This window comes from Aedes albopictus, chromosome 2 (genome assembly GCF_035046485.1).
Source record: "Aedes albopictus strain Foshan chromosome 2, AalbF5, whole genome shotgun sequence".
NCBI lineage: Eukaryota > Metazoa > Arthropoda > Insecta > Diptera > Culicidae > Aedes > Aedes albopictus.
This window is the reverse complement of record NC_085137.1, coordinates 182,395,217-182,421,162: the sequence shown is the minus strand read 5'-3', so window position 1 is coordinate 182,421,162 and position 25,946 is coordinate 182,395,217. Positions and strand designations below refer to the sequence as shown.

Below are 25,946 nucleotides of genomic sequence, written 5' to 3'. Positions count from 1 at the left end.
TCTAAACCATAGGGGGATAAATCTGCTCATCAGACACCCTAACAGGAAGGTTAGGGTAGTGTGGGGATGAGGCCGTCTTCTACAATGCCGGTAGAAGCCAGGACTACTCTCTCCTCGACCCACTAAAACACATTCCTATGGTCGCCAAACCCTACGTCTCTCCGGAACCACCAAAAAGGTATTGCTTCAGAGAGGGGCTAGTGCATATCGCACCCTCAAGGTTAGCTGCCGTAGCCTAGCAGCAACGAACATCGATGACTCGCACTGGAGAGTCCATCACGATAGCATGCTGGCGCTTAGCCAGTTTCCCGAGTGGTCCTCGCCACTCCCTTTGTCCACGGAAGGCGGGCAGGGTCAACCCCGCCCGCGCCCTACTGCTGAGCGGACATCAAGAACTGATGCCCACATGCAACCCGATCTGACCTGCTGAAGGCAAGGGTATCACTACCCTTCAGGCCTTATCAGCTGCATCCGTAGGTTGCAGACAGCAGGGTCTCACCTACCCCGACCCTTGCCGGGGACCCCTTTCCAACCGCGGGCTCAGATCCAACCCAGTAGACTGACGCCACGACAGCACCGCTACCGGGACTTCCTCTCCGCGGCCACTTAATCGCTGTAAGGGTCGATCTCGACCGCAGGGCACCGGTATGACCTACGAAGCCGACTTCGAACCCCTGGACCACCTCTTGTACTGCATCTGGACTAGCCATTCTCCGAGTCCACGCGCCACCTCCTTTGTAGCTCCCAGACGATATGGGTGATAGCCGTTGAAACGGCATTCCAGCTAATCTCATCCCTACACATTCTCTGGACCAAGTTGTCCGGAGTTGTGTCCTCCCCGCATGTGGCAAGCATGCGGTCACGCATTGTGCGAAAACGCGGGCACACGAACAAAACGTGTTCCGCCGTTTCCTCTAAACCATTGCACACTGGGCATTCGGGAGAATCCGCATGCCCGAAACGGTGTAGATACTGTCGGAAGCAACCATGACCTGTAAGGACCTGTGTCAGGTGGAATGAAACTTCCCCATGGCGCCTATTAATCCAACTATCTACCCTCGGTATCAACCTATGAGTCCACCTTCCTTTGGTGGAACTGTCCCACGCGCGCTGCCATTTGACCATAGAGGCCATCCTGACAGTCTTGCGTATGCCTCTTGTGCCGCGCATTTCGAAGCACTCCATATCCTCACTGATAAGAATGCTGATGGGCACCATACCAGTAATGACACAGAGAGCGTCGTGTGACACGGTACGGTACGCGCTTGCAACCCTCAGACACATAAGCCTGTAAGTACTTTCCAGCTTCCGTCGGTAGCATTCAGTACTTAGCGCGGTACCCCACGCCGGGCCGCCATACCTAAGTATGGACGTAGCAACACTAGCCAGAAGCTTGCGCTTACTGGCGTACACCGCTGAGCTATTGGACATCATCCGGGACAGTGCCGCAATAGCTGTGGAGGCTCTTTTACAGGCATAATCGACGTGGCTACCGAAGGTAAGCTTATCGTCGATCATCACGCCCAAGTGCTTGACAGAGCGCTTCGACAGGATAGTGCACTCTCCTACACTGATCTCCGTCTGCTGCGCCGACTGCATGTTGTTAACAACCGTCACCTCTGTCTTGTGGTGAGCCAGCTCCAGTTTTCTGGACCGCATCCACGCCTCCACAACCTTGATCGAGTGGTCGGTAGTCAACTTCACCTCCTCGATCGTTTCACCGTAGACTTCGAGCGTAATATCGTCGGCAAATCCGACAATCACCACTCCCACTGGGTACTCTAACCTCAACACCTCGTCGTACATGACATTCCATAACACCGGACCCAGGATGGAACCTTGCGGGACTCCTGAGGTTATGTGAAAGCACTTCCGACCCACCTCCGTGTCATATACTAGTACGCGATTCTGGAAGTAGCTTCCGAGAATCTTGTACAAGTACTCCGGTATCCCCAGACGCAAGAGCGCATCAGCAATAGCAGCCCAACTGGCGCTATTAAATGCATTCCTTACATCCAGAGTCACTACCCCGCAAAAGCGAATTCCCCTCCTCTTAGGCTCGAGTGCTTTCTCGGCGGTTTTTGTAACCGACAAGATAGCGTCTACGGTGGACCTCCCCTTCCGGAAGCCATACTGGTTGCTCGAGAGACCATTTACGCCCTCAGTGAACTTCAACATTCTATTGAGGATGATCTTTTCGAGCACCTTCCCCGCCGTGTCAATCAAGCATATTGGTCTATATGCCGACGGGTCTCCGGGTGGTTTCCCCGCCTTTGGCAATAGTACCAGGCTCTGCCTCTTCCAAGCTTCTGGGAAAACTCCCTCGTCCAGGCATTTCTGCATAGCAGACCTGAACATCTCGGGAGCTTCTGCAATAGCTACTTTTAAGGCCAGGTTCGGAACTCCGTCCGGACCTGGGGCCTTACCTACGCTAAGGGACTTAGCTATCCCCGCAAGTTCCACATCGGTGACCATTTCCTCATCGCCAGCCCCAGTCCCCGGCTGTCCTACGAAAGGAGGCCAAGGACTAGGATCATGACGCGGAAAAAGTCCTCCAATGATCCCCTCCAACATCTCTGGAGATTGCTCTGTAGGAGCCATCACACCTCTCGTCTTGGCCATAACGATCCTGTAGGCATCACCCCACGGGTTCGTATTGGCACTCTGACAGAGACCCTCAAAGCAGGCCTTTTTGCTTGCTCTTATCTCGGTCTTGAGCGCGGCTTTTGCAGCGGCGAACACCACCCGCCGTTCGTTTCGCTCTTCCTCTGATCGTGCTCGCTGCATCCGCCGCCTAGCCCGTAGGCAGGCGCGGCGCAGGTCCGCAATCGCGTCGGTCCACCAGTAAGCCGGTGGCCTCCCATTTCTAGGGTGGACCCTCCTAGGCATGGTCGCATCACACGCACGTGAGAGCACCGCTACCAGCTCGTCGCCGTCTAAACCGAGTAAGTTTCGCTCACGGCGGAGCGCTTCCCTAAATACCTCTTCGTCGAAGTATGATGTCTTCCACCTACGAGGGCTTGGCCTTGACCTAGCCGCCTCTTCTTCTATCCGCTGTCTGCTGTTGTTGTAGTCGATACTGTAGCGAACCGCCAGGTGGTCGCTGTGAGTGTAGCCATCATCTACTCTCCAGTTCGAACTACTTGTTAGGCCAGGACTACAAAAGGTCACGTCAATAATTGACTCCGCTCCGTTTCGACTATAGGTACTCTTGGTACCGACGTTAGCCAAGTCGACATCTAAGATGGCCAGTGTTTCTAGCAGGATCTGACCCCGCTGGTTCGTGAAACGGCTTCCCCATTCCACAGCCCAGGCATTAAAGTCACCCGCTATTACCACCGGCCTTCGCCCTGTTAGCACGGTCGTTAAGCGGTCCAGCATTTGCGTGAACCGCTCGATCGGCCACCGCGGAGGCGCATAACAGCTACAGAAGAAGACCCCGTTTACTTTGGCGACCACGAAGCCCTCATAGGTAGTAGACACCAACTCCTGCACGGGGTATTTACCCGTCGTCCATATCGCCGCCATTTTCCTGGTCCCATCCGAGGCCCAGTTGCCGTTGCCGGCGGGTACTCGGTATGGGTCCGAAATGATGGCGATATCCGTCTCCCACTCAGAAACCGCCTGACAAAGCAGTTGCTGAGCCGCATCACAGTGGTTCAGGTTCAGCTGCGTTACCTGCACTGTGATTTGTTGCTCACTGCGGCTTTCTTAAAGGCCGGGCACCCTGGACCACCCATCGCATGTCTGTTTTTCGAGGTTTTCCCGGTACAGATCATGCAGATGGGCGGACTCGTGCAGCTTTGGGCCTTATGACCTTCAGCGCCGCATCGCCTACACAGTTTGCGCCTGTCGGGGCCTTTGCAGTCCCACGACTTGTGTCCTGGTTCCAGACACCTGAAGCAAACCTCAGGTGGCTCGTGGAATGTCAGGTGACAAACACACCAGCCCACCTTAATACTCCCTACTTTAACGGACTTTTTAACATCCGCCACAGGTAGCTGAACCAGAGCTATCTGTGTCCCTGCTGGCCCCTTCCGCAGCCTAACGGCTGTGACGGCCACCTGAACATAGCACTGTTGCCGCAGTGCCGTGACGAGCTCTTCCGCTTCGGTGATCTCATCTAGGTCTTTGACCTTCAGAGTCGCCTCATGCGTAAGAGCCCTCACCTCCACTCCATCTCCAAGGACCTCTTCTGCCAGCCTCTTGTAGGCGGCGCCCTTGTGATCCTTCTGGCGCTTAAGCTCCAGGATCATTTCGCCCGTACGAGTACGTCTGATACTGCGTACGTCGGCTCCAAGACCCTCGAGCTTGGCGTCGCACCTCATCGCCTTCAAGACGTCCGAGTATTTCGACTGTTCGGTCTTGATGACGATAGCGTCACCTTTTTCGCGCCTGGCACCTGCCTTCCTACGCCTTGGCTAGGCGGCCTGCACTTCTACCTGCGGATTCCCCTTCTTCTTCCTCTTCCGCTCTACCTTTGTCCAAGGAGGGTCCTCTCCTTGGATCGCCCTGTTCTGTGGCTGCTGAGGGCCCACCATTGGTCGCAACCCCTTGTTCCCATCATTCCGGGACGGGCCGGCCTTTTCAGGCCCACCCTTCCCAGCTTTCCGGGAACCCTGGCTGGGGTCCGACTTTCCAGCGTTAACACCGGCTTTCGGGGTTATTATACGCCTGGCCTTGCGGGCGCCGCCAGACAGCTCCTCACCTGACGGCTGCCTCGCCCGCTTCTGCGAATGCTTGTCGCGAGCATTCGCTTCCACTCTCTTCGGACTACCCGCGAAGGAGAAGGCCTCCGTTTGCGTAAACTTAGACGCTTTCTCCTTTGCGGGTTCCGCCGCTGCTGCAGCCAGCAACGCAACCGCGTGCTCCTGCTTGGCATTATCGACAGACGCCCTAAGCCGAAGCAAGGCCGTTTTCAGGTCCTTGCTTATATTCGACTTAGTCGTCGCAAAGTCGATAATTTTGCCGAGCTGCTGCTCAGCCACCTCAAATGCGGGCCGTCCTTTTTCTGCAGCTTGGCTGATGGCCCTCAGCAACCATGCTCCGTCCATGACCTCCGCCGGCTGGCTTGCCGTGGAGTGGACAGGAGCTCCCACGCTTGAGCTGCGTAAGCAGCTTCCAGCACCTGACTCCTCGCTTCTCCTAGTAGGAGACCTCATCAACCCGCTTCTTGCGAAGGGGTTGATCGCACCGCTACTTCCACCTGTATTTGGATTTTTAAGATTTTTACTCATATTTGATTCCCACGAGTTGCACGAGAAATAATGTCCACCACGCCAGAGCTCTGCATTAACGCGGTAAGGGACAGCATACTGTGGGGGGTGCCCAGGTACCCCACAGGCTCCGTTAAAGATCGAGCATCTTTTTCACCCCCTCGATCACTCATTCCTCGGCACGGGTCGCTTGACACCTTGAATTGGGGTTAGTAGTCCTATTCTTAGCCGGCAACTACGCGGCTGACTCGCAAGCGGGGGGGTGCGTCAGGCCCCAGGACATCCGTCCCTGCTGCCCCCACTGTCCACTGACCACTGTCTGGTGATGTTTAAGTGGCACCCACCCACAACTATGTCTAACATTGATATTTTACGGTACTGACGGCCGCCTCGGTATGACCTGGTCTCTAAAGCATTCGCACAGAATACCGAGCCAGCGTTTCTAACTACATGAGTGCGAGCTTATTAAGGCTTGTCAAGACACAATGTTCTGTACAACCAGCAGTCACTGTGACTCGCTTCTAGCATTAGTGTGTTAGATATAAGTCACAGTGACTTCTGTGCAACCAAAACATGCGTTGCTGCGACATTTCTTCGACATGCTTGGAAAGTTGAGGATCGGCTTTTCGGGCCCGTTTGGACATGACCATCAATATTTAACTTATTTTCCCGATCAGCCTAGATAGCTGTGTAGTGTCGGTAGCGGTATGCTGAGCTAGCTGAGAATAACACAACGGATCGCGTGTTACAGTGTTGGGAGTCCACTAATCAGATGACCTTTAATTCATGGTGTTATGTGGCTTTATGCTAACGGAGACTGTGGATTACAAGGGAATCCTCCCCAGTATTTTGCACTTATTGCGCTGACCGGAACAATAGCGCGGTGAACTTTATGCTTCTCCGAGACAATCAGCTGCCCTTCTTTGGTCTCAAACTTGAGGCTGAATAAGGGCGGGGTTATGAAGATGTCATTCATTAATTTAATTTTCCATCTATATGGTTTCGCATTATGCTTTTTTTTTTTTTTAATTTCTTTGTATTTGTGAATTTTAACTTATTGCTAATTCTTCACACAAATTCGCATTATGCGATTTACACACTGTATTCTGTGTTTCCTCGCTTTTGGCGTTTTCTAATCGATGCCGATCTGGTTTTATTGCTGCAGTTCTCTTTTACGCTGTTATTGTAAACTTTTAATCTTGCCTCATCAAACTCCCCAAGTAACAATTTCAATGCTTTCTGATCTTAGACATAATTTATTGAGGTTTTATCATGGATTCTTTAGCCAAGGGCTGAAAGCCTCTCTAATAAAGACAAATCAATCAATCAATGGATTCTTTAAACCTTTTTAGGTTTACTGAAGCAGTTCATGATGCAAAGCAGCTTTAACGACACAAGCAACTTTAAAACATTCCGTAGATAACTATGAGTCCAGCGAATAAAACTTATCTGCTTGCCTTTTTGTCAAGCAAAAATGTTATTGTTAGCGAACTGTTAAGCACGTATTAAAACTAAATACTAAAACTAGGCGATTAAATTGAGCATCTTCCACTAGAGTCTGGATTGCAACCGAGGTTTCCAAAGTAACTGGTGGATGGTGGGTACCGTTTGCTCCAGCTCCAGCAATGAGAATGAATAATGTTCGCACACGGTTACAGCCGGTATCCTGTGATTATCACTATTTACTTACCAAATACTCAAACCAGATAAAATAGCCACGAGAAAACACGAAGCACTACTAAACCCCTGACGAAAGTAAAAAAAACTTTTGGATTGTTTACATTTTTGACAGGGGCAGGTTCTTGATAGCATTTAATCTGAACCTGCATTTCCATAGAACCTAATAGCATTTGGGCAGCGTAAAAAATAATGCGTTTTGAATCAGAAGATGTAATCTAGGCTTTGCGCCATATTCATAAAGAACAGCAACTCTAAAACATGTTCCTTTTACACTAACTGATCTTAAGCAATCTCAAACAGGAGGATTTAACTTGACGGTATCCATATTTTTCATCGCAATGATGCTTGCAAGCTCTGAGAGCCATGTTAGTGTTTGGATTGTGATTTGTATGCATATGTTTGCAAGCAAGATAAAAATTGTTAATTGTAATGTGCCGGAAACCTCAAAATGACGAGGCGCTTTGCCTTATTCAGAAACAATTTATTGGATTATGCCGGTAAACTTTTTTGGCATGAATTTCTTTGTCACAGCAACATAGCTTTTTTCCGTGGAAATTTGTAAATAAATATTATTGAAATGGACAACCAACCTAATTTTCGTTTTTTTTTTTTTTTTATCATTTACAATCTGCAATGTACTACAAGTTGACGCTATGATTTTAGTTTCACATTTGCTTTAAGTTTTTAGTTTTAATCGTTCATTTAAGGCGTTTTTAGAACTATAAAACGGCTTGTTGATCTTATTGCGACCTACACAACATGTCTTATCTATGCCGTATAGTATACTACAAGAATATGACACAAAACCAAGGAGCATATAAAACGTTTTAGGGAATGGCTTTAACAACCTCCTGTAGGGTGGGCCCTTTCGGGTTTTATAGGGCTTTATCATGGGTTTATTAGAGCTGTTAGGATTACTAAGCTTCAAAATAAGTTTTATTGCTTTGATTGTAACAACAGATTGTAGACTGTAAGAAAACTAAAAATGTTACTTGGGTCAGATCTATCTTCAGCATAAAAGAGCAGCAACGATCAATCTTATGCAAAATGGTACAGCCCAACTGGCTTTAGTCCAAGGAAATTTCGTAAGGAAATGTCTATCTAGGAAACCTTCTGAAACCGGTGTTTGCTAATTTCAGTAACAATGGAATGGCAAACCCGCGTGTCATGCCTCGAGCATGTGTACTCAACAACGCAATCGGTGCGAGACTCATCTCTGAACTAACCACTAGAGATGTATGTGCTATCACAATCGATGTATCTGTCGGGGACCTCAATAGGAAATACGTTTATTATTCGATGTATTTACCGAATGATGAACCATCCCCCTATTGATGCTTTCAAGCAAGTCATCGCATACTGCACTTCAGAAGGCCTTCCGCTAATTGTTGGCAGTGGTGCTAATGCTCACCATATCATCAGAGGCCTCTGGAGCCGACCTAATGATCATCTGGGGCAGCTCAGGCATTTACTTGACCCGAGTAGAGGAAAAGAGCTCAATAATAGCATATTTTGATATGGAGATCAAAAAGTGATATGAGTTTGATTGACATAAGAGATAAAAGATCTAAAAATAAAATCAAAAATTTACTCCTGAAACATCATCATCAAATCATATTTAGATTTTGTAAGATCTAACCAATAGCAGCGAGCTATTCGTATGATCTTGAAATATCAAATTTTGATATTGTTCAGATGTTCCAGGAACATTTTTCAGATATTATTTTCAGATCTTTTATCTCTTATATCAATCAAACCAATATCGTGTTTTGATCGTCAGTATTTTACCTCTACCCGGGGAGAGACTCCAGTTTGATGGAATACTTAAGTAGTACATATCTTGGATTACTTAACATAGGTAACCCAAGCAACACACATGTTATAATAGAGTTACGACAGCGCAAGTTTTGGTTGTATAGAAGTTTATTTTACGTAATTCTAACATTGTGTTGAAATAACGTAAAATAAACTTCTATACAACCAAAACTTGCGCTGTCGTAACTATTATATAACATGTGTGTTACTTGGGAACCGCCCAACTTTCATTGTATCTGCTAGAGAAGAAGCGTTAGACATAACCCTTTGCTCTTGTAGAATTAGTCACGAGATGACCAATTGGTATGTGTCAGATGAAGAATCTTTATCTGACAATCGCTACATCGTTTTTAAATACTTGAATGTTAATCTGCAAATTTTGTGTTTCAGGAATCACTGGTCAACCAACTGGGTTGAGGCCAAATCTCATGGATACCTTCTATTAATTGACATTCCAAATGATTTAGATGATGCTGTTGATACTAAAACGATTTTCATCATGGAAGCTTTTAAAAAAGCTTGCCCTCTACGGACCAGGAAGCTCAGGAAACAATGTAGCCAGAGTTGGAACAGACGACGTTTGGCTGGATCGGAAGCTTTGAGGTCGGCTTGCTAGGCCTACCAGAAAGCTCTTCGGTTTGCTGTACGATCCGGCTGGAAAAAGCATTGTTCAAAAGGTTCCAGCTTGAGTGAAATCAGTCGTTGCAACAAAATACTTGCACAAGCTGAGAATTTCCGAGTGAACGAACTTTGTTTGCCAAATAGCAACGCAACTGATGAGGATGTTTTGGAATGTTTATTCAGTGCAACCTTCCCGGATGTGTGGACATTTTATCATCAGATGAACCTGATGTCTTTTCTTGTAGTTATAATTCTCTAGCTTCGACTCGGAGCATCATAACTATAGAATCGATAGAGTTGGCATTAAAAAGCTTTATCGGTTAAGGATAATTACAGTGGACCTTTACTATTATAAAGTTTGATGGCCTAGAACAAACTTTTTTTTGAACAATTTCACATTTTTGATACTCAGGAAATACTAAATAACCAACGTGCCTCTTCATGTAAATCAACATGCTCACCAATCTGGAAAGTCCAGTGTGACTCTTTTACACAAAGTAGTTTGCGATATCGAGAAGGCATTCGCTCAAAAGCAATCCTGCTTGGGTGTTTTCTTAGATATCGAGGGTGCCTTTGACAACGTGCCTTTCGATGCCGTATTCGAAGCCGCACGGTGTCATGGTATATCTCCAATGATCTCCATTTGGAATAAAAAAATGCTCAAAAACCTAAATCTCTTCTCGACATTGCGTCAAGCAGCGATTAGGAAATTGAGTGTTTGTGGATGCCCTCAAGGGGGAGTCTTGTCACCGCTTTTCTGGAATCTCGTAGCAGATACGCTATTGAGGCAACTCAATAATAACGGTTTTCCTACTTATGGTTTTGCCGACGACTACCTTACATTGTTAGTCGGTATGTGCATCAGCACCCTTTTCGACCTGATGCAAAGCGCTCTTCGGGTAGCTGAGGGTTGGTGTCGCCAATATGGCCTTTCGGTAAACGCGAGTAAAACATCTATTGTTCTTTTCACGTCTCTTTGATTCTGAAAACAATGTGACTGAACAGGTAAAGTACGTTGGAGTTATTTTTGATTCCAAGCTTTTCTGGACACCTCACATTGAGTTCAGAATCAAGAAAGCTTGTATGGCCTTCGGGCAATGCCGGCGAACCTTTGGCAAAACTTGGGGTTTAAAACCCAAGTATATAAAATGGATTTACACAACTGTTGTTCGGCCAATATTGGCCTATGGATGTCTTGTGTGGTGGCAAAAGGGCGAAGTGAGAACGGTCCAATCAAAATTAGGCCATGTCCAAAGGATGTGCTTAATAGCGATGTATGGAGCGTTCTCTTCAACTCCTACGGCAGCGCTCGAAGTTCTCTTTGACGTTGCCCCACTACACATTCATCTCAAACAAGAAGCACTTTCTTGCACTTACTGTCTACGGGTACTCGGTCTACTAGAGGAAACTCCTGTGAACCGCACATCAAGACACACACCTCATTGTTTCATCTTTTAGTGAATTGGGATTTTAGGCTATTTCGGACTCGTTCGGAAGTTAGCCATCAATGTTAACTTCTTTTCCCGATAAGCCTAGAAGCTGCGTAGTGTCGGTAGCGGTTGTCTCAATTGGCTAAGAATAACACTATGGACCGCCTGATCCAGTGGTAAGAGTCCACTAAACGGGTGACCCCTAATTCATGGTGTTATGCGGCTTTATGCTTACCGTGCTAAGGAATGAATGGCTAGAGGGGTCTAATAAAAACCTAACCACAAACGGAGCCTGTGGAGAATTAGGGCGTCCTCCACAGTATTACGCCCTTACTACGCTAACCGGAGCAATAGTGCACTGGACCTTGCGTTTCTCCGAGATAATCAGTTGCCCTTCTTAAGTCTCAAATTTGAGGCTAAATAAGGGCGGGATTATTCAAATGTTGTTAATTAGCTTACATTACTACCTATACGGTTTCGCTTAATGCGTTTTCGCCATTGGCGTTTTATCAATGGACACCGATTTGGTTTGTCGTTGATGTTTCCTTTTGGTGCTGTGATTGTAAAGAGTGTAATCCAGTCTAGTTTGTGTAGTGGCTACGGCTAGGAAACCTCAGATCAATTTTCAGCGTAAAAAGCGTGCGTGACCCAAGTGACTCTACTTCAAAAAGTTCATTTTCGTAGGGTAACTTCTGTATAGGTTACCTTGTGAACCCAGTTGTGCTTCTTTCATTTTAAATGAAGTGTCGTACCTCGAGCATGCTATATCTTAGAATAACGTTAACAGTATGTTTCGACCTTTCCTTATGGATGCCTTCAAGCAAGCTCTTGTATTCAGCATTTTTTCGTTGATATTTGGCAGTATTGCTACGATGATTATTTCATCTGAAGTAGTTCAATCATTAATTTGAGATGCTTCAGTTTGATGGATTACTTAGGTAGTACAGTTCATGGATAACTTAACATAGAATTGCACCTAACCAATCTCTGCATGAGCAGAATTTGTCATGAGTTGACTGATTGGCATGTGTCAGATGAGGAGTCTCCGTTTGACCTTCTTTGCACTTTTGAATGTTCCTTCGCAAAATTTGCGTATTCAGGCGTCCCTGCTCAACGAACTAGGAAGCCTGTACTCATTGGTTGCGACCACATTTTGTGGATAACTCACTTCTATTGCTACTCCAAGAGAGTTTCATTGTGGTTTTGTACCTACAACGCCCTCCATTGTGGTATACCATAACTATTGCTTTAAAAGAAGCTTGTCCTCTGCGGTCTGTGCGGACTGCAAGAGGTCTGAATGAAACTCTGATCTGTTCAAGTTCAAAATATCTTCGGATAAATCATTCTTTTGTATAGTTATGAATCTCTAGCTTCCGCTTGAGAATTATAGCTGTATAATCGACTTAGTGGGCCCTGAAAAGCTCTGCTTAATCCAAATCTTCAGGAGGAAATGGTGTTTTGTCCTATTTTTTTCTCCAGAGGAATTTGAGTATTCCAAACATGTTTTGAACTCTTGTAGTTTTCTATGGGGTATTTTCATGGCGTGAAATTACTCTGTAGTTTTAACCCGAAAAGGTGCGTGCGTTGTATAAAGATGGAATGAGTTTCAGATTTATCTGGTTACCTCGTTCTTTCTGAATGCTTGAAACGCATTGTCGATTATCACATCTGTGATGTTCGTCTGGCTGACATGCCTACTCATGTGAATTCACATGCCCCCCGATTTGGGATGTCCACAGTGACTCTTTTACACAAAGTTGTATATGTTTTTGGGAAAATACTCGCTCAAACGTAGGTTTTGCGGTAATTTCTTGAATATTGAGGATGCTTTCGATGACGTGCCTTTCAATGTCATATTGAAAGTCGCATGACGTCACAAGCTACCTCCAATGAGCTATACGCTCTCTTTACGCTTATGCCTTTTACAGTGTCTTTTTCAGGGCACTGAATAAACCCATTGTGGTATGGGCTATGAGCTCTCATTGCGCTTAGGCGTTCATTCCCTCTTCTAGGGTACCCCTTCCTATTTCATCACCTTTCCCTTTCCTAATCCCATTCCATCCCTTGTCCCATTCTCCCTCAGGTAAATGATGAAATAGGCTTATATGTATGGCGATGGCACAAATGTCCCAAATGGAGGATAACGTGCCTCTGGAGCCGGCCTTCTGATACCTGATACCTGCTTGTAATTTCCCATAGGGTGCGGGCACCGGTTTTGGCCAGTCTAAGGGAAATCATTTTTATAAAAATAACCAATAATCCTATGAAAACAACCAATGCGTCAAAAGAAAGGCTTCAATCTATATTTTGAAGGAAAAATGCAGAAATCATGCCAATACTTGATTTTTGTATTAAAAGTGGCACTGGCCAAAATAGAAGCTCTGCCGCAGTTTTGGCCATATTCTTAAGTTTGGTTTCTATTTTGGCCAATCAAGTGTATTTCTTATGGGAGTGGCCAAATTAGAAGCACCCTGGCCAAAATAGATATATGGGAGCAGATTTTTTAAGGAAATATATTTTTTTCTTCCAGTTTTTAATCAAAATGTGTGGTTTTCACAGCTGTAATCATCATATTGTATTAGGATCTACTAGTAAAAAATAAATTTACGCCGATTTAGATCGCAACAGGCTCAATACCGCACTATGGCCAAAACTCCGGACTGGCCAAAACTGAAGCTTCTACCCTATAGGACATTTTCCACGAAATTCCCTTCCCGGGAAGAGTGGACATCTGGATATCTGGAAAGAAGTATTTCAGACGGCATCGTATGTTACACTGATGGCTCCCTTCTGGAAGGTCGAGCAGGTGCTGGTGTTTATTCTCGTGAGCTAAGGCTGTATCAGTCTTACTCACTTGGTAGAGTAAAGTGGGGCAAAAGTTCGAGTGGGGCAAGAGTTTCTTTTGAAGTTTTTGAGCTCAATTTAAATTATTTCTTTCGGGTGTAAAGGTTGTTCGAAGCCTTTTTGAAAAAAAGTCTTTCACTCCAAAAATTATGAAAATTGATCAATATTTCGAAAAGTTATGATAAAATGTTGGTTTTTGATCAAAAAATTGTAATATGCGATGGTCTTTCCAACGCATGGAATGGAATTGTAATGAAATCGAATTCGATATTTTATTTTGGGGCGTAACTAGGTATATATTGAAGATGCCTTAGCATGTATAACTTTTTGAAAAAAAGATTTGAAAATCATATTTTACACATAGTGGGGCAAAAGTTCGAATTGTGGGGCAAGAGTTCGAGTCATGTGGCAACTTTAGGTAAAAAACTCAAATTCTGCAAAATGTCTATATTATCTCTAAAAATGATGGAATTAGTGAGAAAATTCGATCAGAGTTGAAAAAAAAAGTTGTTTTAACTGAATTTAGCGGAAAACTACTAATTTTTGGTGTAGTAAACTTAACCCTGATTTGGGTAAAATCCAGATCGAACTTTAAAGTGTATTCCAGTTCCAACATCAAATATTAATTGGTTTCAGGTATTCCTATTATCAAAGTGTCAAAATAGTGTGCTACGGTTAGCGAAATTCCACAAACACTAGGCAAGAGTTCGAATAAGAGACACACATACAAAAAGTATTGTAACTTAAAATTGAAAAGACATTTGGCGTAGCTTTGTTCAGCAAAGTTTTAGCTCATGGATGGTAGAATCACCAGACGGTATTCATTTATTTATGTCTGCTTTGGTTTTTTGAAAAATATTGAATTTTCAACTAGGGTCGAACTTTTGCCCCACCTTACTCTAGACACTGCACCGTTTTTCAGGCCGAAATCTTTGCTCTTATATGCGGAGTGCAATCAGCACTTCAGCAGCACGTAATGGGCAAAGTAATGTACTTCTGTTCAGATAGCCAGGCTGCTATTAAAGCATCTGCTTCGGTCAACTCCAGGTCGAAGATAGTTATCGCTTGTCGAACTCAAATCGAGGAGCTGAATTCAGCAAACGCTGTTTACCTTGTATGGGTATCTGGCCATTCTTCCATCGCTGGAAATGAATTGGCTGATGAGTTAGCTCGCACTGGAGCATCACATGACTTCATTGGCCCTGAGCCAGCTATTCTGGTATTCAAGTGTTGGTTGGAGCTTCAGGTTGACATCTGGGCTACCAGTCAGCACAAACAATACTGGAATAGTTTGGAGTCATGTCGTCTAACTAAATTGTATTTTACTGAGCCATCTCTAGGGGTGTCGAAGTATCTATCAAATCTGTCGAAGCAGAATTGTAGCATACTGATCAAAGCATTGACTGGCCACTGCCGACTCAGATATCACATGGCGAATGTTCACCAGCTAATTCATTTGTATCTATGTCATAGCTGTGAATCCGAATATGGAACTTCGTATTTTTCCGGGAATTATCTGAGACTTCGAGCTCCATTCTTCTTCTTTTTCTTCTTTTTCTTCTTTATGGCTCTACGTCCCCACTGGGACTTGGCCTGCCTCGCTTCAACTTAGTGTTCTTTGAGCACTTCCACAGTTATTAATTGAAGGACTTTATTTGTCTGCCATTGCATGAATTTGTATATTGTGAGGCAAGTACAATAATATACTATGCTATGCCCAGGGAGTCGAGAAAACTTTCCCTACTGGAACGGGAATCGAACCCGCCGTCTCCGGATTGGCGATCAATTGCCTTAACCTCTAGGCTAACTGGAGAGGAGACCCTAAGCTCCGATCTCCATTATAATAAATAAAAAATAATTAGAACGTCATTCTTAATTATCCTCATTCGATCGAACACCTCTCCACATTAATACGCTACACTACCTCATTTCTTCGTTCATCCCAAACAATTTAATTATCGCTATCACATTGTACCAGCTACGGAACCTGGCGAATGAATCAAATTTTACGATCTTCGAATCATGGATCTGCGAATTTTCATAACTGCTCGTACCTACCTGTTTAGCGGAAAATTCCACGCACTTGTGTTGTAAGGAAGCTAAAATGCTAGATACATACACATTGTTTTAAGAGGTTCCACACGGTGGCCAAGTTTTATTACAAGATTAATGCAATGGAGTGCGAGAGCACATTTGACGCCAGATCGTAAAAAAAAACTGTTACTGGCCTTGTCCCTTTGGGCGGCGGCGGCGTGTACGCTAGGAGCTAGGCAGGCAGTAAAACTAGCCACCGGAAAGTGACTTAATTTGCAAATATTTGTTTAGTTGGTCTATCCGTGGATAATTAACCCGTTAACGCCCAAGGTGTCTCACAATTCGAATCTTCAAATAAATTTGTTATCAAAGGTCAAGTTTCAATAAAATAAGCATGATTTGATGAAAAAAATGGAAGTCTATGGTGTAGTTCCAAAAAAATTCTTTATTGTAGGTCCTCAATATCTGATAATTTTCTCGAGTTCTACTTCAGCACAACTTCTACGCTATCGTTATATTCTGGTCCGTATAGATAAAATGCAGCTCTAAACAAGTGAGGGAGATGATAACCACTCAAAAAGAATTAAAAAAGGACTTATAAATTGGGGCAGAATTATAACCCGATAAACGCCTAAAAGTATGCAATGCATGGTTCTTGTAATTTCATGTAGTTTCGACTGCAATGTTCAACATTTCTCATTTTTTTAACAAATCAAAGCAAACGTTAAAATACTTTAGAAGTTAGATTTGACACAGATAATTATTTCCAATAAAATAATTGAGTTTTTCCTTCAGCATCCCACAAACTCTCTTCACGTACTCACCATACGTAAACTTTTCAGAAGTTTTTTATATTTAAAAAAGAAAATCGTGTTAAGTACTGTTCCATTTAATTTGTCTCCTTTGACAGATACGTATTTCGACCTCAACTATATGGTCGTCTTCGGTGTCTCGTATTTACAGGTATTCTACTAACACGCTCAGGTTCATCATCATTCCATATTTTGATATAAAATTTCAACCAGATATACTCCACACGGCTTCACCACTTATGTTTGTACTACTCCATGATTGTTTATTCGTGAACAATATGTGAATTTTATGGTGTTATTCTGGACACTATCAAAGTTACATCGAAAAGATAATGTGAAATCCCCGAATGAATCCCGGGAGGATATACAGAAGGAATTCTGGGAGTCATATCTGGTAGAGTTCTGAGGGAATCTCAACTGAAAGCTTGGTAGGAATCCCTGAAATAAGCACAGATGAAATCCCGGGAGGAATTGCTGTATAAATCCCGAGAGAGGATCCCGGCTCATAGAAAGAATTCCATTAGAATTCTCTGAATATGTTTCGACAGAACACTTTGAAAGCATACTAAAATGAATCTGTGAAGTAATTCCAGAAGAAATCCGTGAAAGAATGCTGGGTAAAATTTCTGAAAGAATCCTTTCAGGATTTTCTAAAGCAATTCTGGCAGAAATCCCTGAAGTTATTCCTGAAGGAATCCCGTAAAGAATACCTGATGTATTCCTTAGAGAGATCATGACAGGAATGTCGGCCAGAAGCTGAGCAGGCATTCCTGCAAGAACCATAGAAGATGTCTCTATGATCTAGGGTTGCCTGAAAACAATCTCGAAAGAAACATATATTTTTTCATTTTTTTTAATTCGGGAGGCATCCCTTAAGGAATAACAGCAGGAATCATGGAAGGAATCTTTGAAAGAATCCCAGAAAAAATCCCTGAAAGAATGCAGAAAAGAAAAACTAACAGAATCCTTTCAGGATTTTCCAAAATAACCCCTGCAAAAATCCCTGAAGAGAACTCCGGAGCAATCCGGAGCAATATCTAAAGGAATCTCGGGAATAAACCTGAGAAGATTCTTGAAAGGAATGCCTGAAGAAATCCTGGAAGGAATTCCTGAAGGTATCTCATAAAAGAACCTCAGCTCATCTAATCTCATCTCAATTCTTCACCCTATTCTCAAGCCTCTACCTTACTGTCTTCTTTGCCCTCTATTCAAACCCTCTAGCTTACGCTCTATCATAACCTTCAACCCTACCATCTGCCCTACCCTCTAAACTATCCTCTACTATGACCACTGCCCTATCCTTTACCGTACCCTCTACCATTCCATGGGCGCCATCTTGGATATGGTCCGCCATCTTGGTTTTCGAAATAGGGTCAAATGTCGATTATTGACTTCTACTCATAAAGCCCGATCGATCAATACCCCTATTGGTATTATAGATTAAACTACCTTTCTGTGGCCACCATCTTGGATATGGTCCGCCATCTTGGATTTTAAAATGGCGTTAAATATTGTTTTTTTTACTTCTACTCATCATGCCCGATCGATCGATAGCCATATTGCATGATATCATAGCTCAAACTACCATTCCGTGGCCGCCATCTTGGATTTCAAAATGGCGTAAAATATCGATTTTTGACTTCTACTCATCAAGCCCGATCGATAGATACCGTCATTAGGGGTGACATTGGGCCTAGAGGGTAACGTTGGTCCATCGATCCCACGGGTTCAATATATGTCAGAGAACTTGACGGTGGATGTCAAGTATCTTAGAATTATGTATTCTTGTAGTTTGACACACAAAATGCATTCCCGTCGTACTCTAAATGTACGGAATAGTGGCCCAATGTCACCCCACTTTGGCCCAATGACACCCCGCACGACGGTACTTATATTGCATAGTATCCGAAGCAGCATTGCCGTTAAAAAGCATATATTCTGGAGTTTTGACCGCCATCTTGGAACCTAAGCCGCCATCTTGAATTTAAATATCCTTGCTACCACCTCCACATCCTAAGGAATGTGTATACCAAATTTGTGAAATTCCTTGACGCATTTCAGAGTTATGCCTATGTTCCGGCATACATATATACCAGTGGCGTAGCCAGAAATTTGCTCTGGGAGGGGTGTTCGATGTTCAATAATACCTTTTTTTATTTGGCACTCACATTTCGTAAATGTATACAATGCATTTGAGCCGTAGGTTAAAAATAGCGGCGCAGCCGAAAAATTTTTTCATCACAAAGCGTTTTATACTGGGAATTTGTTCCAGAAATTTTGGCTCTGGGGGGGGTTTTAACCCTAAAACCCCCCCCGTGGCTACGCCAGTGATATATACATACATATATATACATATAAACATATAAATAGACAAACATACAAACATATAAACATACAATCATACATACATCGACTTTTGTATGTATTGATTAACAATTCTGCCGAAGAAATGAACTGTAAATTATTAACCATTGTCAAGATTCCAGGGAAATAACTTTTTTTTTTCGCATTGGAAATGATGCTCACAGATCGTGACAATATGCATTCTTTGCAGCATCGTTTACGCCACCTAGTGAACCAGTCACATACTACATTATCCACTATGAGCAAGGTATGGGTGTGGAGAACATCTTCTCTGAAGAAAGTATTCTAAAATTTTGCATAGTTCTGGAGATATTCACATCCAAAGGACTGTCCTATTTATAGGACGCTGGGCGTTCGGGGCATCTGTCCTATAAATAGGACGCTGGGCGGATATGGGTTAATTTATGACTGGAGGTTTCATAAAATGCAAATTTGCTCCTAGGCCGTTGGATTGTGATGCGTTCATTAATTATTTCTCCATTAAGCGTTAATCTGGAGGATCTCTTTGCACCCCCGAGGAAGAAGATTTCAACTCCATAAATCATGGATGAGTCTAGATGGGTTCCAGTGCACAAAGCCGGGCGGCGATCACCTGCTGACTAATGACTGCAGTTCCAGTCTCTGTGACGGAAGCGCAATGGCTGATGGTGGTGGGCTATCATCTAGTCCGTTGTTGAAGCATGAACAGCGCCGTGAAGTACCTTCTTCTTTGCGAAAATTCGTTAACGAAGTGCTAATTGATCAATTTTCCGTTCAGCTCATTAGCCATTCATTCTGATCGGTTGGTGTGAAGAAGAGTGGCGAACATATTATATCAGAGCCGTACAGGCGCGACCGCATCCGGCTGCTGTTACCGAGGCAAGGCGAGGCTGTTGTGCGTACTTGGTGGTGTGGTGGCTGAGTGTTTAACAGCATAAACTGCTTCGGGACGCGCGCCGATTGCGTGTAAGTGCGCTATGAACTTGGCCATGGTCCGGCCATAATTGAAAAATTGTTCGAGGCGTGACCTTCAACAGCAAGAAACAATTGCGAGCGTTGTACACCTAGGGGTGATTTGCTGGTTGATTGCATGAACTGATGGTCAAGTTTGAAAAGTGTTATTTTCTATTTTCCATCTGCTTCCGTCCGGTGCGCAATTCGCTCTCAGTGGCATGAAGTTACAAGTTTATATCCTCTGCAAAATTTTCCATTGGTTCACGTCAAAATGAGGACAAGTCATGAGTGGGTCTCATCTTTTCTATTGGTGTAGCGGAGCTCATGCTAGTTTCGGCAGGTTTATATTCCGCAGCCATCTGTTGATGAAGATTTGTAGTCTTTTAGTGTTCTTCGCTGATACACACCAGGCTTCACTGACGCACAGAGTCACAGATTTCACGACGGGTTGCCCAGCTATCCTGGGAGAGTTGATCGTGTTATTATCTAACGATTTAGCCTTGTTGACGGTGATGCCTCGTACTGTGATGAAATTAGGAGTATACCTACCTTACCATAGAAAAAATAAACATAATAATAAACCAGAAACAACACAACAGTAGCTAATTGGGTATGACAAATTAATTCAGTTTTCTTATCATAAAAATAGTGTACACGTATCCTGTTACACCTAACGCCATTATTGTTGACAGCGGCCAAATAGCAATCATCATGTTTGTCATTACACGTACCTCCTATTATCAAAATTTCCAATCACACACACTCCAATTATTAAGCACCTTTCCACTCTTCTCTCTTTTTTTTCTTTCCTGCAGGAGAAAAATTCCTTCCTGAACTACAACGTGTCCTGCATACTGACGTTACCCCCTTATCAGCGCAAGGGTTACGGGCGGCTGCTAATAGATTTCAGTAAGTACACATCCTACCGACTTGCCGATGCGAAACGTGTCATTTCGATGCTACGTATTAAATTACGGTCGGCCTTCCCTTACCGCGCGCCGCCGCCGTGCCGGGTTCTTTCCTAAGTAGGTGTCTAGTAGGTATACGCATCGCACCGCACCTCGAGCAGCAGTGCCAATTAGGGACGACCCCAGCAATCGGCGGAGGTATCATCGGAAAGGTGTCGATAAAGATTATTGATAACCGTATAAGGGGGATCATTTGTGGTACCTCCATCATCGGAACGACAACATCATTACCGCGTTGTTGGCTGTTCGTGGTTCTGGTGATGACTTGTGCGAAAAGGGGTTGATTTGCTCTTTCGCTGCGGTGATGACAAAATGGTTTGGATTTCTTGAGGTGAAGCGGCAAAGGTGTTCATTTTTAATAGACGGGCTTGGTGGTCTAGTGGCTACCATTTCAGATTCGTATACAGAGTTCCTGGGTTCAATCCCTGGCTCGTTATTTACCTCTTATTTTGTATTTTACTATCTACTTCTTCTTCTTCTCTACTAGACCTGTTCATTTTTTTGACCTGCCCGTGTCACATCAAATTATCAATCCACATGCAAAAACAAGGCTTCAGTCCAAAAATGAGCCAAATTGATAAAGGTTTAGAGGTGTATCAAATCGATTTTGTGTTTTTTCGAGCATTTTCACGAAAATGTACGCAAATATCCAGAAAATTGCTCCGAAAAGGTATCGAAAATACAGTTAAAATATAGTTAGAACAATATTCTACAACTTTGCCGAAGACACTACGGTGTTTAAATTGCGTATTTCAAAGTTATTCAACAATTTTCGTTGAAAAATCACGAATAAATACAACATTTTTTCGATTTTTCATGAAAAAGTCATGTAATTTTACATTGTTTTACGTGACTAATTTAATTAGCTATTGCTCATATGTGTTACGAACATTTCATCCATACATCATTTTAGTGTAGGAATTCGTTTTCATTGACTAATTATCAAAAGTTTGTCACGTTGATACTAAAAATTGTACAGCGTTGCCAGCACAGAATAAAACAAAGTTACCCATGATTAAAACGTCATTACACTTCTTTGTCTCATCTGCATTAGTTTCAATTTGGTGCAGATGGTTGAGCATGAGAAGATTCAAGGTTCGAGTCCTGGAATAAGATTTTTTTGCGTCTCGATCCAGCTATAAGTTAATGAAACTACGCACTGCATGTCATTGCAATTTGGCATCATAGCCTTGTTTCGAAACCGTAGAGTGCATAAATAGTAAGAATGAAGTTTCCCTTCATCGTGTAGTTGTGTTGATTTGTGGGTAAATAGATACAAGTAAGCTCCACCCACAGTTGTCTGAAAAATGTTGCATCCATAAAACAGTTCCATCCGTATTGAATTGTTTTAGCTAAAGATGCTGATGCTCAATATTTCGCCCAGCTGATCTCGTCGACACGATTTATTGTCAAAGTAAATTAAATATCTAGCTAGTCCTGGAATGGGCTTAATTGGCAGATCCCGTTACTTGGGAGATTGCGTGTAAGTCATGGCAGATTCATCATCCTAACTGCTACAAAGAAAGAAAAAAAAGTTTATAATGTATTTGAGCTTGAACCTGGGACGTTCTGATCCGCAGGCTCGAGCCTTATCGTCTGCACCATTTCTGATACTTAAATCAAAAGATATTAGAATTCGATGGCATGACGTCTTAATCATGGGTAACTTTGTTTTAATTCGTGCTGGTAACTCTGTGCGATTTTTAGTATCAACGTGACATACTTTCGATAATTAGTCAATGAAAACGGATTCCTACACAAAAACGATGTATGGACGAAATGTTCATTACACAAAGGAGTAATAGCTAATTAAGTTAGTCACGTAAAATAATGTAAAATTTCATGACTTTTATGTGTAAAATCGAAAAAATATCGTGTTTTTTTCGCGATTTTTTAACTAAAATTTATGAATTACTTCGAAATACGCAATTTAAACACCGTAGTGTCTTCGGCAAAGTTGTAGAGTATTGTTCTAACTATATCCTAACGGTATCTTTGGCACCTTTTCGGAGTAATTTTGTGAATTTCTGAGTAAATTTCTGTGAAAACGGCAAAAAAAAACACAAAATCGATTTGATACACCTTTAAATCTTTATCAATTTGGCTCAATTTTGAACTGAAAACTTGTTCTTGCATGTGGATTGATAATTTGATGTGTCACGAAGAATCAAAGAAAAAAAGTTTCAAAATGAACAGGTCTATTCTCTACGTATACTACTCACGCATATTGCTTTGTTCGTAACCACCGCTAGATCAAGAAATGGGTTGAAAAAGTCGCTTCCCTTCCTTCCGTCTCCACAACAATGTCAGTCAGTCTATCATATCACGCCAACAAGTTAGGTGACCAGGGACCAGCGAAGTGTACCATATCATCATTTATGAATAATCAACACACAATCTATCACCTTTCTCGATTGAAATGGTGGGTGGGTACACAGTTCGAGTCACAACATTTAGCACTTTGTGAACAATTCTGTTCGTGCTGGCTGGGATGGAATTCCATGCTTCCGCAAGGTCCTATAGTAACGGTTTTATTTTGGGTTTGCGGTTTCAGTTAAGCCGTTGCGCTGTAATCATAGTCACAGCAAGCCTCCTTAGAGAGAAAACGTTTTACACAAATTGTTATAACTTCGGCAATCAGTACTATTTTATTTATTAAGTATTGTACTGATTTCACCCTATAAGTATTCAAGCATCCAAACATCCTTGCCGAAGACACAAACCTTCCAAATCATAAGGATCTGAAGGTTTTGTCACACTTGCAAAATGACAAAGCGATGCTCACCAGTGTACAATACAACAAATCCACACAACTAATTTGCACGTATAATGAAATTTATGCCCGTGTCATGGACAGTGTTATATGTACTTTTATGCGGTAAAATTACATCGCACAAGATGCAGCAAAATACACATACTGGATACTAGTTAACCTTCTCCATGCGTTCGGAAAAGTTTGAGTACTGACTAAGGGCTATCACGTTTTGCCATTCACTATTTGGAATTATGACTTCAGATGGCAACACTGATCGATCTACATAAGACCATTCATTACTAATGTTGCTACCATGTTGCTAGTTATCAAGTAAAGTTTCAGCTTCTCTATCCCGAGATCGAAAGCAAAGCAAAGCAACATTGTAGTTGCTACTCCGTGATTGACCAGAACAATGGAAGTTGCACAGAGATCCAATGACTACCTACACACTCTCAATGTGCACAATTGGAGAGTTCAATATTTTAAAGTCAATAACGGCGCCGGTCACGTCCTTACGGACATCGGGAAAGGGAAGGAATGTTAGTTCGTCAACCGTTGTTACTAGAAACCGTGGAATCCACAGCATCCCCGCAGTTGTTTCGGGAAGGAGTATTTGTTAGTAGGGTAGGGAAGGTGTGGATCTTGGAGCCACCTTCGGTAGGTGATTTGATCCACTAGTTATATGAAAATAGACGACACGGTCTTCATCCTGATTTTGATTTATTTGGTCGCGATAGTAAGGATAATGCACATACGTCAACAATCGTTCAATATTAAACGCGTCACCGCATTGATTGTTTACTTAACCGTGAAACCCGACTTTCCCACGAATGTTATCGCGCGCTTCTGATTCCGCATTCAATATTCGCGTCCCCATCTCCCTACCGAGGAAACCGACCGACTCACGAAAATAGTCGCGAGTTTCCCACAGTATTGATCTTAGAGTATACGGAGAATAAACTTTCAAGCTTAGAAAGCTATTTTCGAATTATATAATTTACTAAGAGTAGTCCCATGTGTTACCTGTGATCGACAGCCGTTGAGGTAATTAAGCCAATTATTATAAATCTGCTCAATGATTGTTGTGAGCTGCAATCACTTTCTTCTAACATTTTTATCGCTTCAATATTAGGCCTCTACCAGAGCTACAAAATTAATTTTCAGATATTACAGACTCGTGATTACAGCGTGGTTTCTCGCACTGTTTTCGCTCCCCCTCTCTGGCTAGCATCATCCATTGTTGATTATCAGAGCCACAAAACAAAACTAATGAGTTTATAACCATAACGATGACTATTCACTGTTTTGTAGTTATTTGGCAATGCATGGGACAGTCCAACAGCACCTCTTCCAATGTTTTCACATATCAAATCGCATTATGTCAACGTAAACGTTTCTAGCTTATGCGAGTTTTTTGCACCCTTTCACGAGTTTTTTTTTTCATTCATGCGATTTCATTCGTTCACCAATGTGAGTTTAACTGGCATAATATGACAAGTACCAAGAGAAGTCGTATAATCATCGCAGTATGCGAATTCATTCGATACGTTGCAAGTTCGTTCGCACACTTTTGTGAATAATAAAAAAATATGAAAGCTGATTTGTATTCTTATGCGACTTTTCCGGATACATCGCAATAAGTACATAAATAACATCATATGCGATGAAAATTATTCCTCCGCCGTACATATATGCGATAGAAACTTAAAATAGTATTTTTTACGATGTACTGCATGCATCCTTATGCGACTCCTTGTTATCTGGGGTTCAACCTCTTCGCAAGAAGCGGGTAAGCCAGGTAATTTTTCAAGCAGAGTAGCGACAGTGTAAGGTAGCTGTGCGTGAAGTGCCAGTATAGGGAACCCTATTTTCTTCCTGACTAGCATGGCGGTAGAGGTCATGGATGGATCATAGTTGATGAAGGCCATAAAAAATAGGGATGAGTAGATTGCAGAAAAATGGAGGTGGCTGCGCAGCCGACAGGAGAGGTGCTACTAGGCGGCGTTCGTAAGGCCGGTAGGTCCTCAGCGACCACAGATAAGGACGGGTAAGGGGCAGAAGAAGAAAAGAAAAAGTATAAGGGCAAATGCCAAGGGCAAAGAGGAAGACACCCTCGTCATCCAGACAGACGAGTCTAAGCACTTAGAGATTTTGATGGCGATGATGAGCAACGCCAAGCTCACGGACTTTGAAGCCGCCGTACTCAAAAAAAAAACCCTCGTGCTAAAACACGAGTAAATGATCGACTGCTTTCCGGCTAAAGATATTTCAGTACCGATATCAATCAGTGCGAAACCTAGCATGGTCAGAGACTTTAGCAGAGTCTGACCAAGCTGGTTCGTGAAACGGCGTCTCTTTTTCAGACATTGAAGTCATCCGTCACCCAGTTTTTACCCGTTTTCATATCGCCGACCCAGTTGCCGTTATCGGTGGGTATTCGGTATGGATGATCTGTTATGATGGCGATATCCATC

General features: G+C 43.2%; 1 protein-coding gene across 1 annotated transcript in view; it reads left to right on the top strand.

Moving 5' to 3' along the window:
• LOC109409271 (histone acetyltransferase KAT7) overlaps positions 1-25,946 on the top strand; it is a 386,484-nt gene that overhangs the window by 113,141 nt on the left and 247,397 nt on the right. Inside the window, exon 6 of the mRNA XM_062850827.1 lies at positions 20,565-20,658. Within this exon, the coding sequence (XP_062706811.1) occupies positions 20,565-20,658 (94 nt within the window). The remainder of the gene's footprint in view (positions 1-20,564; positions 20,659-25,946) is intronic.